The sequence below is a fragment of the Aethalodelphis obliquidens genome, unplaced genomic scaffold (genome assembly GCF_003676395.1).
Source record: "Aethalodelphis obliquidens isolate GAN/ISIS:26980383/991018 unplaced genomic scaffold, ASM367639v1 scaffold84, whole genome shotgun sequence".
Lineage (NCBI taxonomy): Eukaryota > Metazoa > Chordata > Mammalia > Artiodactyla > Delphinidae > Aethalodelphis > Aethalodelphis obliquidens.
Genome location: NW_020838028.1, coordinates 2388243 through 2406106, shown reverse-complemented (window position 1 = coordinate 2406106; position 17864 = coordinate 2388243). Strand labels below are relative to the sequence as shown.

Below are 17864 nucleotides of genomic sequence, written 5' to 3'. Positions count from 1 at the left end.
TTTTGACATAACACATATAATTATAACTAAAACTTTTAGAACCTGTTATAAATATCACATAATTTTGCAAAACTATGAGCTGAGTATTACTATATTATTATGACACACTAAAACTTGGAATAAATTATAATAAAAATTATAATGGAATCTAGTATCCCTTGAAATTTTTTCAACATTCTTTCCATTTAAAGATGCAAAGGTTTCACTAGGTAGTATGTCTCTAAATAATACCTTATTTATGTAAGATTTTTAAATACTACAAAGAAGTCATAATAATTACAGTCTCTCCAAATCATGTCTTCTACAGCTATGGTTATATTTATATGTCTGATAAATGGATTCTGTTCAATGAGAATTTGATGCAATTATTTTTAAAGTCTTGAAATGAATGCTCAAGGATTATTGATCTGAATCACATCAACTAATAGTTTAATCAACAGGTCACCTACAAAGAGCAATGTGAATTCAATTGATATACTGCTGTGCTTGCACTGCAAAATGATTTATTTCTTTCCCTGGCTTAATTATAAAACTGTAAGAGATAGTCAATCATACGTTGGACTTTTCTTAAGAATTTCATCAGAACTTTGTTTTTAAACCTTAATTAAATTGTTCTATAGAATAACCTACATGGAACCAAATTTGAGTATAACTGTGGTGCCTTAAAAACCAGGAGACTTAATTTAGAAAGTGTAGTTACCATAAATTTCTGGCTCTGGGATCTACAGTTACATTTTCACATGCCTAGAATCCATTTAGGAAATCCCCATTGCCAATTCACTTAATGGCAGCATAACACTCTCAAAAAATTTTTAGCAGGTCTAAAATATTAGCAATTTATGCTATAATACCAGTATCTCCATTTTGTAGGAGAAAACTCTATTGCAGTTTTATAGGTCTTTGACTAATATGCAGTATTTCTTTTTTAATGCAGGTAAATGGTTTAACTATGGGATTATCTTTCTCGTCTTGATTTTGGATCTTAATATGTGGAAGAATCAGATATTTTATAAGCCTCATGAATATGGACAGTATATTGGCCCAGGGCAGAAGATATATACAGTGAAAGACTCAGAGAGTCTAAAGGATTTGAACAGAACCAAGCTATCCTGGGAATGGCGGTCCAATCACACCAACCCTCAGACTAATAAAACCTATGTTGAGGGAGACATGTTCTTACACAGCAGGTTCATAGGGGCAAGCCTTGATGTCAAGTGTCTGGCTTTTGTGCCAAGTCTGATAGCTTTTGTGTGGTTTGGATTCTTCATTTGGTTCTTTGGACGGTTTTTGAAAAATGAGCAAGGCATGGAGAATCAAGACAATACTTACACACGCATGAAAAGAAAATCCCCATCAGAACAAAGCAAGGACATGGGAATCACGCGAGAAAACACCCAGGCCTCAGTGGAAGACCCGTTGAATGACCCCCCCTTGGTGTGCATCAGGTCTGACTTCAATGAGATCGTCTACAAGTCTTCCCACCTAACGTCGGAGAACTTGAGCTCGCACTTAAATGAATCGACCAGCGCCACAGGGGGAGGAGACCCAGATCCAACGACTTCTAAAAGTACACCAACGAACTAGAACCGATTATTGGGGGATAGCACAAAGAGCAACCCTGGGTGTAACTTTCAAAAGTTAGTCTTTCCTTTTGTAAATGTTAAGGTTTACATAGCGTTAGGTAAAGAAATACAAATGATGCCACAACGGTGCTCAACATGCTTTTTCTAGGACTCATTGTTTTCTATTTGTATTATGATACCTGTGCCTACAGTATATCTAACAGTCCTCTAGAGATTGCTTTTTCACAGTTGTACAAGCTACTTACTGACTTTACAGCCTAGTAGATTAGCTGGTTACCCATGTATCTGATGTTAAACCATAGTGGTGCCTTGAGACATTAAACTTTTTAACTGTACCAGAAACGAAGTATGGAACCGTTCTCTAACCTGCTTCACATGGGGTTTTTTTTATACAATTATTTTGATCTCCACTTGATGTCTGAGCAGGAAACAGATATAGCCAAGATGTGGCTCAGGAAGTATGTCTCGGTTTCTTATTCCGCAGCGGAGTTGGTGACTTTGACAGCTGGACTGCAGAGAAGCATTGTGATTACCTTTGAATTTTTATTGGCTGTCTGCCAAACACAAATACAGATGCAGAATTCAGTAATAGGAGAGTGATAATCCATCATGGGTCACTACTTGTGAAATGTGACTTTCTCCAACCAGTAATTGCAATTAGATAATAATACCTAATTATGTTTTCCCAATTAAGGTAAATTGCTACCTGATTAAAAATCCTGCCCTTCACCTTTGGGAACAAAGGTTAAGATGCACAGTTAGGTGAACTCTCAAATTTATTGGCATTTACACAAAGCCCTAGAAAACCAAGAAACTGAAGTTTTAATTATGTGAGGGTTGCACAGCCTACCATTCACAATATTTGTACATCTTTCTGTAAATATGGTTGTTGACAGTGAAAATTGAAAAACATATGCCAACCCTGAGCAAGGGAACTCCTCTAAAAAATCATGCTGTGGAACTATGTAAGGTAGAAAAAAGGATGTGCATGAAAGAGTCTGTTTACTGGCTTGTTTTGTGTGTGTTTTGTTGTTTTTGTTTTCTTTTTTTAAGAACTAAACATCACACATTAATAAATCAGAATTATACATCAGTAATTATGTATTGTAGTTTTTTGTTTATAGTAGAAGAGATCAATTGTATCTTAGTTTAACAACAGTTCATTAATTTTTTTTTTTTAACTCAGAGCCAAGCAGGCTAAGAAATGGAATGCTCCCAACTTGCTTTAATTTTGTTCCATAAATTGTGGTTACATATTCCTTGAGGGGGTTGGGGAAGATCACTTTTAAGGCAAAATTATTTTCCTATGTCACATACTGACATAGCTGTATTTTGTCTTTATGATTTTTTAAAACCTCTATTGTTTTGATCTATCTGCTTTTAAGCTTGCAGCATGTTAAATTTAGCATACATAATAGAACTGTGCATTTATCTGTCACTTGAGAGTCAGCTTTAATAAACATCTTTCTATGATTGTTTACTAGGCAATTGGAACCATACCCCTGCTGTTTATTTTACCTTTAATAGCCACACATGGGGTACTTAGAATCATAAAGATCTCTGACACTAAAATTGCAGAGATCACGCTCACTATAGTAACCCACTGACCGTTCTGTACAAAGAAACTTACGATGTTATCCCTGACATGTAGGAACATTGGCCATGACCAAATTTGCATAGTGGACGATTCAACTTTTGACTCTGGGACAAGTAAATAATGCCACTTAGGACTATATTTTTATTTATTCTGAAAGTCATTGTCTTGTAGAATGAAGATGAAAGTTGATTTAGAAAGTGGGTGTTATTATCAGTATGTAGTCCTTATGAAAATATTATTTGAGAATCTTTATGTGGCTTTTAAGGAAAAAGTGCTCCAATGAAGGAATCTAGTCAGCAGAAGTAAGATAGAAAACAAACCAACCAACTAATCTTAGAGCACTATGCTTATACATTTCAAAGGATTGACTAGAGAAATTGGCTATCAGCTGATATGAATATTTGTCTGTAAAGTTTCCATGAGTTTAGTATCAAATAGAATAATATCCAGGGATGACACTTTAATAGTCAAACAAGATTTGATCCTTCAAAGGCTTCCAATATTCAATTGTATAGACCAATCTTGACCTTTTTATCTATGTGTGGGTCTCCCTCCTTCTTTTGCTACCTCTTTTGTGTATTGCACATTCCTTTTGCACCTATTCCAACTAAAGATTAGAAAATGAAATAAAATCTAAGTCAAAATCTCACCCATCCATGTTTAGTCTCAGATCCTGAGACATATGTCACTGGACTATGACCCTGCAGAGCTTTATGAATACCAAAACTTTTGGACTATGGAGGACACTTAAAAAATGTGTAGTAAATTCAGAAACATTTTTAAAATTCAGAAAAATGGTGAGTTTAAAAGGAGGATTAAAAAATTACTAACCAAAATTCTAAAGAAAGCATAACAAATATGATGCCTTAATTGAAGTGATGCTTAAAGACTATAAACAATTATATATCTACTGTTCAGTAATTATAGTATTTCCTTTCATGCAGTTCAGAATCTGTACTTATTTGACACAATTTTAGTAACCGGCATCATAGAGAACTTCATTAGTAGTATAAATTGAAAATTAAATAAACTCTATGACTTTATGCCTGATAATATATACCTAGACATAAATCCTTTCACCACGTGCTCATTTAAATTATATAGCCACAGTCAGTTATCCCATCTCCCCATGGTGGCTCCTTATCCTGTCCACTTATCTTCTAGCACATCTAAAATCATCAGTGAATCCTATTAGAAATGCTAAGAATTATTTCCTCCTCATTTGTCCTAAGAGTCAGTCAGGCATAAAAATCTCCTGTCACTTTTATACCATCGGATTTCACAAGTAGTGTCCAATAGCACTATGAGCTGACAGTACAAGGAAAGAAGTTGTTCAACACAGACACTCAGATTTGAAGGTGCGAGTAGCACTGTCGTGTCTCACCACTGGGCTCTGGAGCAATTCTGTTACATTCTTTGGCTGTCCTGTGAGTCCCAACACAACCCAAAACAAAACATGAGACAGGTAATGCTGACAAGCCTCTTATATAGCCTCTTCCACCAGAGGGCAGACAGCAGAAGCAAGAAGAACTACAATCCTGCAGCCTGTGGAACAAAAATCACATTCATATAAAGATAGACAAGATGAAAAGGCAAAGGGCTATGTACCAGATGAAGGGGCAAGATAAAAACCCAGAAAAAAAAGTAAATGAAGTGGAGATAGGCAACCTTCCAGAAAAAGAATTCAGAATAATGACAGTGAAGATGATCCAGGACCTTGGAAAAAGAATGGAGGCAAACATCGAGAAAATGCAAGAAATGTTTAACAAAGACCTAGAAAAATTAAAGAACAAACAAACAGAGATGAACAATGCAATAACAGAAATGAAAACTACACCAGAAGGAATCAATAGCAGAATAACTGAGGCAGAAGAACAGATAAGTGACCTGGAAGACAGAATGGTGGAATTCACTGCTGTGGGACAGAATTTTAAAAAGAGAATGAAAAGAAACAAAGACAGCCTAAGAGACCTCTGGGACAACATTAAACGTGACAACATTTGCATTATAGGGGTCCCTAAAGGAGAAGAGAGAGAGAAAGGACCAGAGAAAATATTTGAAGAGATTATACTCAAAAACTTCCCTAACACGTGAAGGGAAATAGCCACCCAAGTCCAGGAAGCACAGAGAGTCCCATACAGGATAAACCCAAGGAGAAACACACTGAGACACAGAGTAATCAAACTGGCAAAAATTAAAGACAAAGAAAAATTATTGAAAGCAACAAGGGAAAAATGGCAAATAACATAAAAGAGAACTCCCATAAGGTTAACAGCTGATTTCTCAGCAGAAACTCTACAAGCCAGAAGGGAGTGGTATGACATATTTAAAGTGATGAAAGGGAAGAACCTACAACCAACATTCCTCTGCCTGGAAAGGATCTCATTCAGATTTGATGGAGAAATCAAAAGCTTTACAGACAAGCAAAAGCTAAGAGAATTCAGCACCACCAAACAGCTCTACAACAAAGGCTAAAGGAACTTCTCTAAGTGGGAAACACAAGAGAAGAAAAGGACTTACAAAAACAAATCAAAAACAATTAAGAAAATGGTAATAGGAACATACATATCGATAATTACCTTAAACATGAGTGGATTAAATGCTCTACCCAAAAGACACAGGCTCGCTGAAGAGATACAAAAATAAGACCCATACATATGCTGTCTACAAGAGACCTACTTCAGACCTAGGGACACATGCAGACTGAAAGTGAGGAGATGGAAAAAGATATTCCATGCAAATGGAAATCAAAAGAAAGCTGGTGTAGCAATACTCATATCAGATAAAATAGACTTTAAAATAAAGAATGTTACAAGAGACAAGGAAGGAGACTACCTTCCTTGGAGGTAGGAGGAAGGAGGAAGGAAGGAGACAAGGAAGGGATCAATCCAGGAAGAAGACATAACAATTATAAATATATATGCACCCAACATGGGAGCACCTCAATACATAAAGCAACTGCTAACAGCTACAAAAAAGGAAATTGACAGTAACACAATAATAGTGGGGAACTTTAATACCTCACTTACACCAATGCACAGATCATCCAAATAGAAAATTAATAAGGAAACACAAGCTTTAAATGACATAATAGACAAGGTAGATTTAATTGATATTTATAGAACATTCCATCCAAAAACAGCAGATCACACTTTCTTCTCAAGTGCTCACAGAACATTCTCCAGGATGGATCACATCATGGGTCACAAATAAAGCCTCAGTAAATTTAAGAAAATTGAAATCATATCAAACATCTTTTCTGACCACAAGGCTAGGAGATTAGAAATCAATTACAGGGGAAAAAAACGTAAAAAACACAAAGACATGGAGACTAAACAATATGTTGCTAAATAACCAAGAGATCACTGAAGAAATCAAACAGGAAATCAAAAAATACCTAGAGACAAATGACAATGAAAAACGACGATCCAAAACCTATGGGATGCAGCAGAAACAGTTCTAAGAGGGAAGTTTATAGCAATACAGCCTACCTGAAGAAACAACAAACATCTCAAATAAACAATCTAACCTTACACCTAAAGGAACTAGAGAAAGAAGAACAAACAAAACCCAAAGTTAGTAGAAAGAAAGAAATCACAAAGAACAGAACAGAAATAAATGAAATAGAAACAAAGAAAAAAATAGCAGAGATCAATAAAACTAAAAGCTGGTTCTTTGAGAAGATAAACAAAATTGATAAACCATTAGCCATTCTCATCAAGAAAAAGAGGGAGAGGACTCAAATCAGTAAAATTAGAAACGAAAAAGGAGAAATTACAACTGCAGAAATACAAAGCACCCTAAGAGACTACTACAAGCAACTCTGTGCCAATAAAATGGACAACTTGGAAGAAATGGACAAATTCTTAGAAAGGTATAACATTCCATGACCTAGCCAGGAAGAAATAGAAAACATGAACAGACCAATCACAAGTAATGAAGTTGAAACTGTGATAAAAAATCTTCCAACAAACAAAAGTCGAGGATCAGATGGCTTCAGAGGTGAATTGTATCAAACATTTAGAGAAGAACTAGCACCTATCCTTCTCAAACTCTTCCAAAAAATTGCAGAGGAAGGAAAACTCCCAAACTCATTCTATGAAGCCACCATCACCCTGATACCAAAACCAGACAAAGATACTACAAAAAAAGAAAATTATAGACCAATATCACTCATGAATATATATGCAAAAAACCTCAACAAAATACTAGCAAACAGAATCCAAAAACACATTAAAAGGATCATACACCATGATCAAGTGAGATTTATCCAAGGGATGCAAGGATTCTTCAGTATATGGAAATCAATCAATCTGATACAACATATTAACAAATTGAAGAAGAAAAACCATATGCTCATCTCAATACATGTAGAAAAAGCTTTTGACAAAATTCAGCACCCATTTATGATAAAAACTCTCCAGAAAGTGGACATAGAGGGAATCTTCCTCAACATACTAAAGGACATATATGACAAACCCACAGCAAACATCATTCTCAATGGTGAAAATCTGAAAGCATTTCCTCCAAGATCAGGAACAAGACAAGGATGTCCACTCTCAGCACTATTCAACATAGTTTTGGAAGTCCTAGCCACAGGAATCAGAGAAGAAGAAGAAATAAAAGGAATACAAACTGGAAAAGAAGAAGTAAAACTGTCACTGTTCGCAGATGACATGTTACTCTACATACAGAATCCTCAAGATGCCACCAGAAAACTACTAGAGCTAATCAATGAATTTGGTAAAGTTGCAGGATACAAAATTAAAGCACAGAAATCTCTTGCATTCCTATACACTAATGATGAAAAATCTGAAAGAGAGTTTACGGAAACACTCCCATTTACCACTGCAACAAAAAGAATAAAATACTTAGGAATAAACCTACCTAGGGAGACAAAAGACCTGTATGCAGAAAACAGACACTGATGAAAGAAATTAAAGATGATACCAGCAGATGGAGAGATATACCATGTTCTTGGATTGGAAGAATCAATATTGTGAAAACGACTGTATTACCCGAAGCAACCTACAGATTCAATGCAATCCCTATCAAATTACCAATGGCATTTTTCCAGAACTAGAACAAAAAATCTTAAAATTTGTATGGAAACACAATAGACCCTGAATAGCCAAAGCAGTCTTGAGGGAAAAAACAGAGCTGGAGGCATCAGACTCCCTGACTTCAGACCATACTACAAAACTACAGTAATCAAGACAATATGGTACTGCCACAAAAACAGAAATATAGATCAATGGAAGAGGATAGAAACTTCAGAGATAAATCCATGCACCTATGGTTAACTAATCTATGACAAAAGAGGCAAGGATATACAATGGAGAAAAGACAGTCTCTTCAATAAGTGGTACTGGGAAAACTGTACAGCTACATGTAAAGGAATGAAATTAGAATACTCTCTAACACCAAACACAAAAATAAACTCAAAATGTATTAGAGACCTAAATGTAAGACCAGACACTGTAAAACTCTTAGAGGGAAACATAGGAAGAACACTCTTTGACATAAATCACAGCAAAATCTTTTTTGATCCACCTCCTAGAGTAATGGAAATAAAAACAAAAATAAACAAATGGGATCTAATTAAACTTCAAAGCTTTTGCACAGCAAAGGAAACTACAAACAAGATGAAAAGACAACCCTCAGAATGGGAGAACATATTTGCAAACGAAGCAATGGACAAAGGATTAATCTCCAAAATATATAAACAGCTCATGCAGCTCAATATTTAAAAAACAAAGAACCCAATCCAAAAATGGGCAGAAGACCTAAATAGACATTTCTCCAAAGAAGACATACAGATGGCCAAGAAGCACATGAAAAGCTGCTCAACATCTGTAACTATTAGAGAAATGCAAATCAAAACTACAATGAGATACCATCTCACACCAGTTAGAATGGGCATCATCAGAAAATCTACAAACAAAAGCTGGAGAGGGTGTGGAGGAAAGGGAACCCTCTTGCACTGTTGGTGGGAATGTAAATTGATACAGCCACTATGGAGAACAGTATGGAGGTTCCTTAAAAATCTAAAAATAGAATTACCATATGACCCAGCAATCCCACTACTGAGCATATACCGAGAGAAAACCATAATTCAAAAAGACACATGCACCCCAATATTCATTGCAGCACTATTTACAATAGCCAGGTCATGGACACAACCTAAATGCCCATTAACAGACAAATGGATAAAGAAGATGTAGTACATGTATACAATGGAATATTACTCAGCCAGAAAACAGCATGAAATTGGGTTATTTGTAGAGACGTGGATGGATCTAGAGCCTGTCATACAGAGTGAAGTAAGTCAGAAAGAGAGAAACAAATATTGTATATTAACGCATATATGTGGAACCTAGAAAAATGGTACAGATGAACCGGTTTGCAGGGCAGAAATTGAGACACAGATGTAGAGAACAAACGTATGGACACCAAGGGGGGAAAGTGGCAGGGGGTGGGGGTGTGATGAATTGGGAGATTGGGATTGACATGTATACACTGTTGTGGAAAAAATTGATGACTAATATGAACATGTTGTATAAAAAAATAAATAAAATTCAAAAATTAAAAAAAGAAAGGTAATGCTAATAAACCACTCTTAGCTGCCCCTATAACTAATGGTTTATGATGCCACTGTATTATCTGACATTCACCCCAAATCTCAGCACCCCACCATTGCTTGTCACCTATCTGTCCTCACTGTGAACTGACCCTTATTTTAAATTAACACTCTTGGATATGCAACCCCAGTCTGGGTCTTGTGCTTTTATTGTCTTTTCTTCCCTCAGACAGTGAAATGGCTTCTCACTCTAGCTGGCCTGATTTCCTCCAGCTTTGTGTTTCAGGACACAGCTCTAACGTATTAGCCAGCCCTGCCCTTAAGAGGGGTAGAGCAATTGAATTCATTTCACAACAGATAAACTGGCACTTTTCTCCTTGATCCCTATTTTCATTTTTAAAGATGTTTGTGTGCATGGGCTTGTGATTAATGAGAACAAAAATAGATAAGAGACTCGAGGTCATACATGATTGGCTTACTACCATTTCGGCTGGACTAGAACTGTACTATAATTTGAACAATTAGAGAAGTTGAGATGTAGTATTTGTAGCTCACAAGTCACTCTTGTTGAAGATAATTGGAAAAAGCTGTGGATGTTTATAATGGAAAGACAAGGTAAGGCAGATGGTGGAGAATGGATGGAAGCAGCAGCAAGGAAGACTTGGAAACGAAAAATGGCAGCTGTAGTGCAAATGAGCTTTAAAACTTCAGGGAGAGGAGGGAGACGTTGTCAAAGGAGCTTCAACGTAAAGTTATCATGAGTGCAGTACTCCTACCTGTTAGGCAGGAGACTCAAAAACATATGTTCAACACAACTGAGGGGGTTACACAAAAGGTTGGTTGGTTGGTTTCTTAAGCATCCTTGCTTGTACTCAAGTTATGCCACTTCTGCCCCAGGGAGTGTGGTGAGACCGGGGAGAGGAGGTGTGGGACCTGGGAAACAAACTACAGAAGTAGGTGTGGGGAGAGTGGGCAACACGAGAAGAGAAGGACAAAATCAACACAGCATTTCAGAGAGACTGCAGCATCCTTAACAGGAGAACACACACGAGGGCAGAGTCTGTCTGTTAACATATTATCAGCAAATAAAAGCCGACATCTTGTAAATAAAAATATTTTGCAATAGACATTCTGAAAAATTTTAGTGAGAAACAAAATTAGATAGTATTATTACTAATTTAACACGTGTAAAATACCACCGATATTATTTTAATTGTGTGTGAAGTATCAGTTATTTTACTTCAGAGAATATAAAACACATACAATGTATTTCATAGGTTTATTCTAAAGCTCTGTCCTCTAACACAGTTTTTCATAAGGTCTTAAGTTTTTTAACACCAGATAATTGTGCTATTGGGCATTTTGAGGACTTAACCTGCATGATTGAGAAGGACCACTATCATTTATAACTGAGAACTACAGTAATAAAACAAATTTATAGATGTTCCTCATCTTAATAAATATCTTGCTCTATCTAGATCTTTGTTCAACCCTCATTAATATTATACCATTTTGAGTATTTTCTATGTGCAAACAAATTATCCCACTTAATCCTCACATTAACCATTAAAGGTAAGTATTCTTAATTTCACCTTATCGATGATGAAACTGAGATTCAAAGAGGTTTCTTAACTTGCTCAAGGTCACGAAGCTGGCAAACGCAGAGTTAATGTCTGAACGCGTTTGTCTGACTCCAAAGCCCCATTATTTTCCATGACAATCCTTCATAAAGATCCAGCCAAACTAGAGTGTCCGTTTCAAACAGGATCTTTGCTGAGAATAACCTGAGGAGCAGTTGTAAAATCAGAAGATGCTTGATTTCTAGCCGTTTTTATCTCTCAAGAATCTAAGTTAAATAATTTCTAACAGCTGTCTGGAAGCAATTTACAAGTTAAATCATATGATCGAAAAGATAAGTCTGCATTAAATGGCAGAAGCATTCCGTTCATTGCCAGGTGTTCTGATTTAAGCTACATTTATAAAACCACAGCACAGATTTGTCCTAATACAATTTCCAGTGTTGGCATTGGTTTCTTTCATGGTTTCACTTTCCTGGGGGGAGGGGAAAGAATGGACCTCTGCACGTTTTGAATACATCCCCAGGCAGATGTCAGAAGAATAATAGGTAGGTATGAATATTTAAACTAGGGAAAAATTGATTAGAGATTGGCCAGTTTTAGAAAGCATAATTTGAATATGGGCTCTGGAAACAACTATATTTTGAAGTAATCGTCCATAATTTATCTTTTAAAATCTTTACCAAGGTAAGCAAACTATACTGTGGTATAAACAAGCACTGATATTGAAAACATGTCCCTTGAACAGTATGAACCTTAGTTTCTCATCCCCAAAATGGGAATAGCACACAGAGTTTTTTAAGAGAATCAGCTTAGACTGTATGTGAACGCATTCTGTGAACTGCAGTGAGCCGTGCAGTTGGAAGGTAATATCACAGACGTGAGCTCCAGTTCCCTCCAGTGCCCCCCTTTCCAGGGAGCCCACTGGCCTTGCCTTCACCAACAGCTCCAGACACCCTTGAATATGGTTAGGCAGTTTGTTCCCAATTTTCTCTCTCTCTGTAGTTGTTTTGAAGTCTACAAACTGCAATAATCCCTTTTCACTTTTAACAGAAGTTCATGTTCCTTCATTTAAAGCATGTGACTAAATTGTCTGAAATCAATGGCCATAATCCCTTGGAGCTGCTGGGCCAAACTTATTCCTCAAGGTTTCCTCTGCTCTACAGTTCTTCAATTATTTCCTTCCTTTTATGATTGCTTTACCAGCTTCTCTTATAGGGACTTTCTCATCATGCCAGTAATCCACCACCTTTCATAAATCCTGACGTGAAAGTGCTTGTGTCTTCGCATTTAAATGAGAGCCAACACACACACCTGAGCCCCTGCCCTTCAGCATCTTCCGGCTGTATTTGGACGCAGTTGAGGTAGTCACTTATAAATCAGGGTGTCACCCCAGCCTTGCCTTTTAGGAAGACCCCACCTCCATATCCCAGGGCATCGAGCTGACACCTCAGCCAACCCATGGTGCTTTATAGAATGATATTTTCAAACAGGATGGTGGTTTTCCATTCAGCTTATAGGCTTATTTGCCTTGAATTCATTATTTTATCTGGATAGCCCTGTTGACTTCAATCTAACCAATACCAGAAAAGATCTGCAGTTTAAAATAGTCACTCTTGACTGAAACAAAATGTGTAAGACCGGAGAAAGAGCAATGACCACATCAGGAACTCTAACACTTACTATTCAGATTTGATAACGATGAAATTACTATAAAATTATCCTTGAACGAATTATAATGTTTCTTAATTTTAAGAGCAGTATTTAGAGCTTGAAATATGCCAGAAAGCTGGGAGATCCTGCCGTTTACATATCCAAATGGCTTCCTGTGGGAATAGATTGTATTTACTTTGTGTCTCACAGGTCTTCTCTCCTACTGTCTGTCATTATCACTTAGTGCCATGCAGAGATCTCATCGTCTCTCCCCAGGATAGCTGCAGTGTTGTCTTAACTGGTCTTCCCAATGCTCCCCTTATCCAGTGTAATCCATTTTCCACACATTTATCAGAACAATCTTTCCAGAGTCTGATCATATTACTTCACCTTTTCAGTTACCATTGATTGCTCAGTAGTGGTTTTTAATATTATTGTGCACATTCCCAATGCCTTCACACAGTAAGATTTCATTTCTTGCTCATGTTGCCATTGAACTGGGTGTCCACTGGCTGGCCTTCCATTCAGCCATGTGGGGATCCCACCTATTCCAACAAGCAGTTCCTTGACTCTAAGTTTTCTGTGTATCTAGTTGGCTGGTGAGGAAAGAGAGAGGGTGAGGAAAATCTTACAGAAAGTTTTAGGAAGAGACCTGGAAGTGACATACATCACTTTCTGCATGCCGTTAGCCAGAACTCTTTTGCAGGGTCTGCCTAACTGCACGGGATGCTAGGAAATGCCTTCAGCTCTCTGCCCACGAAGGACAGGGACAATTGGGGTGATTTCTAGTCAGAGCAGCATTTACAAAATATAAACTCAGCCAAGTCTCACGTCTGCAAGTTCATACTCAGTGGCTTTAGGATACAACAGCAGCTGAGCTGAGTTTTAAAAGTTCCATAGGTGACTGTCTCACAAACATCAATTTGGGGACCATTCATAAAATGCAGAATCCTCTCTGGCACTAAGGACCCTCTCTGACTCTTCCATGCCCAGAGGGTTCTGATCATCCATCCATGTTGAACTACTTACTACTTTCCTAATGAGCCACCGTACCACTCAACTCTGCTATTGTCACTGTGTCTCCTGTTTGGAATCCCCTTTTCCACCATGACACCTAGGATTAACTCAACTATCATCTCTTTTAAGTCTTTCTTCCCCTTCCAAAGTGAAAATTACTGCCCGTCCATAGTATTCCTACATGACCTACCTTTTATCTATCAAAGCGTCTTTAACATTCTCTTCCTTTTTAGGTTTGCATGTCTGTACCTCCTGTTCAATTATAAACTCCTTGATCTTGCATATAATGATAACGTGAGGTAAAATTTGATTGAATAATTATGTAGTGAAGCAATGTGCTTAGAACTGACTCATTTGTGTAGCATAATATTCTCAAATTCTCTGATCCCCTTGATGATAAATATTGTAGGGGAGTGAACTCTGCCAAACAAACCCTTTCAGTTAGGTAGGAGGCAGAGTCATTATTTACATTTGATCTGGGGAGTGAGGGTACTCTAGAGAAACAGAACCAATAGAATATAGAGATATAGATGTAAGCGCTACAGATATGTACATACAGATATGAAGATTTATCATGAGGAATTGGTTCAAAAGATAATAGAGGCAAAGAAGTCCCACAGCTGCTCTCTGCAAGCTGGAGACCCAGGAAAGTGGTGATGTAATTCAGTGTGAGTCTGAAGGCCTGAGAACCAACGGAGCTGATGCTACAAATCTCAGTCTGGGGACAGGAGAAGATGAAATTTGACATTCCAGCTCAATCAGTAAAGCAAGGAAGGAGGGACAGATTCCTCCTTCCTCTGCCCTTCCATTCTCTTCAGGCCGTCAGTGGATTGGATGATACCGAACCACGCTGGGGAAGGCAATCTACTGAGTCCACCAACTCAAGGGCTTATACCCTCTGGATACACTCCTACAGACACACCCAGATACAATATTTAACCGGAGCATCCCAGGCCCCCTCAACTTGACACATAAAGTTAACCAAAATCTAATTGAAAGGGAGCATCACAGTTGAGCCAAAAAATGTGTACAAACTCTTCCTCAAGTAAAGGAGGCTCAAGATAGGAGCTAAGAACCAAACCAGGACAAAGCATGAGCGAAGAGAAACAAATCAGAGCGGCAACTGGAAGTCTATGTTCTAATCCTGAGACAGAGGTTCTAGATCCTCACCTGACGGGTCAGCTGCTTCTACTACAAATTAGCATGGGTGAGGTTACTGTGATATTGGGTAGGCAGTGACATGATGACTGACTGTGTATCCTGAGACGCTGTCTCTTAGAAGAAAGGAAATACACTACTTCATTCTATGTAACTTTGTGAGCAGTTCATAGCTCTCTGCAGACCCAAAGCACTCAGGGAATCCAGGGGCAGGGCACCACAGAGTGAAGAGAGATGATGGAACAGTTTGCGGGATTTTACGTGTTGTTCTCTGGAAGCCAAAATTGGAAAAGAAACACAAGTCAGGAGCTCTGAAACTCAGATGAACTGTGATTATAGCAGTACTCCTATAACTTGTATCTCAGAATTCCTTAGAAGCCATTTACATATTGAAAACATCAATTATTCCTCCCATTTGAAATACGTAGTCCTTGTAATCAACTGCTTTGAGTCAATGTTCAGAATTTTTCATGAAAGAGTTATATTTTAATGGCCTTTGGTGAGAACCAGCAGCGGCATCCATTAATTTGATTAGTTTTGTATGGGCTGGAAGAGAAAACTGGCACACAGCGCTAACTGAATCAATAGGGTGGGGTCTAAGTGTGAGTATCCCAGCCAGCCTCTCCAGCCTGAGATCCAGCAGAATGATGGCTGTGGTGGAGAGCAAAATGTCAGGGAGGAGATGCCTCATGTCCTCTCCTTCTGCCTCCTTGGCATTTTATCATCAGTCACCTCTTAGTTCCAGGCAGTGGATGTACGCTGTATCCTACTCCACTCCACCACCAGCCTCACTCCTTGATGTCCTTTCTAAAGGACAGAGCAGAGAAGTGTTTTTCTAAAACCCAAGGGCTTACATATGTGTCACAGCCCAACCTGAAAAAACAGGGTAATGAGTCTGCGCGTTGAGGAAAACAAGAGTCAGGGCCAAGGGTTTCATTTCCCTGCATGGTTCATCCATTTGAAAAGGCCGAGGAGCAGCTGTCCAAAAAGGCAGAAAATGCTCTGTATCCAAGGGATCCAGTGAGGGGGAGGGGTGGCAGCAGACACTGCTGAATCTGTCACGGTGTGGTCATGGTTCCAGAGTAATCTGTCCAGCTTGATGCAGGCAGCATTCCTGGGAGAGGTCCAAGGAGGGGCACAGGGATGGCCCAGAGCTGGAAGATGGACCAGTTTGCAATTTCTGGGGCACTTGGCTTATATTTAAGTGGTGTGGGATTCAGGGAAGTATACCAGTAGAGCTGGAAAGCAGACAAGAGACCAGGCTGTGTTTTAACCCTGCCCACCAGACACACCGAGTAGGAGGGGGAAAAGAAATATCTTAACGCCCACCGCACTCCAAACAGGAGCTGGCTTATGAGAACAGACCTCACTGCTAAGGATGGCTCTTCCGGGACACTGAGAAATGTTGGTAGGAGTCACACAGTGACTGAACAAAGCTGAATCCACAGATATAAGGACGTTCTTGTGAAATCAAAAACAAAAAACAAAAGCCAGAGAATAATGCCAGGCTGAGGCAGAAAAGATTGCATTAGCTTTTACAACAGGCTACCTTCAAAAAAACCCCAGAAGTAATGGTAGTGCTTCTTGTTAAGCCTGATTAAGTTATTATTTGTGTAATCGTGTACTTACCGTATATTTCTCTCTCTCTCTCTCTCTAGTTGTTTTTAAGGCTCACTCCTGTATCTCTAGCTCCTCTCTCAGGTGGGAGAGGTGGGTGGCGCAGATCATGCTTAGGCCTTCTTGACCAAGTTGAGGACTTTGCATGTTTTTCTCAAGATAATGGGAAACCTCTAAAGAATTTTACGTAGGAAATAATATCATTAGATATAGCATATTTTAAAAGATCACTCTGACAAAGAATGGATGTCAAGACCCCATCAGTACAATAAGATAATTAAATCAACCTAGCTTTGACTTTGCTGTCTTTAGGTCCCTTCTCCACAATTGGACAAATTACTCATCTCCTGCTTGTGTGAGGATGACACACCAAACAGGCCTTGTTTTAACTAGGATTCTTAGTTTGTGAGTTCACTGTCTGCAACAGGGAAATGGTAACAAATGTGGGTTGGAGCATCCAGTTTAAAGACCCCAGAAGAGGCTCTTGTAACTTAGATCTTCATAAGGACTGAAAGATTACCTGCAAAGATTTCAGCTCATACAATGAAGTGAAATATATACTGTTCTTCAGAAAGTTAACCTAAGCCTAGAGACAGGAAAATAAAGAGGTAGATGTGTCTGGGTTTACATACACAGATAACATGCAAGTAGAAATGTAATCATTGTATCTCAGTTCTAGCTCTGGTCCACTCCTTTAAAAAAAAAAAAAAAAAAAGCAACAGCAGCAAAAACACCAACAATGCCAATAAAAAGCCTCTTAATGACTTGTGATGAACATGGAGATGTGCTGCCCTACAAAGGACTTGCTGCCCAGCTGCAAGGGATGCTGTCAGCAGACACCTCTAACTGTCAGCTCCTCTGGTCAACCTCAGCTGCAGAACCACCCTGCCCAGGGCCATACCCTTCCTACAGCAACATAAATACATTATTTTCTATCTCAGTCAGAAAGGAGTTTCAGAAGCCATTTGCATTCACATGGATCAAACAAAATATTTACTTACAGTGCTACGCATGGAGAACTCACCTGCCCTTAATAAAAACATCATCCAAAGAAATCTGGATCATCTAGACGTCCTACAGAA

General features: G+C 38.3%; 1 protein-coding gene across 8 annotated transcripts in view; it reads left to right on the top strand.

Annotated features, from left to right (window-relative positions):
• TMEM117 (transmembrane protein 117) overlaps positions 1–17864 on the top strand; it is a 558938-nt gene that overhangs the window by 528486 nt on the left and 12588 nt on the right. For 7 of the 8 annotated variants that reach the window (XM_027093546.1, XM_027093548.1, XM_027093545.1 and 4 more), the window contains one exon: positions 935–2676. The exons of the other annotated variant lie outside the window; for it this stretch is intronic. In XM_027093546.1, coding sequence (XP_026949347.1) covers positions 935–1584 — 650 coding nt within the window. In that variant the 3' untranslated portion in view covers positions 1585–2676. Of the gene's footprint in view, positions 1–934; positions 2677–17864 lie in introns of those variants that run through there. 8 annotated transcript variants of the gene reach the window in all.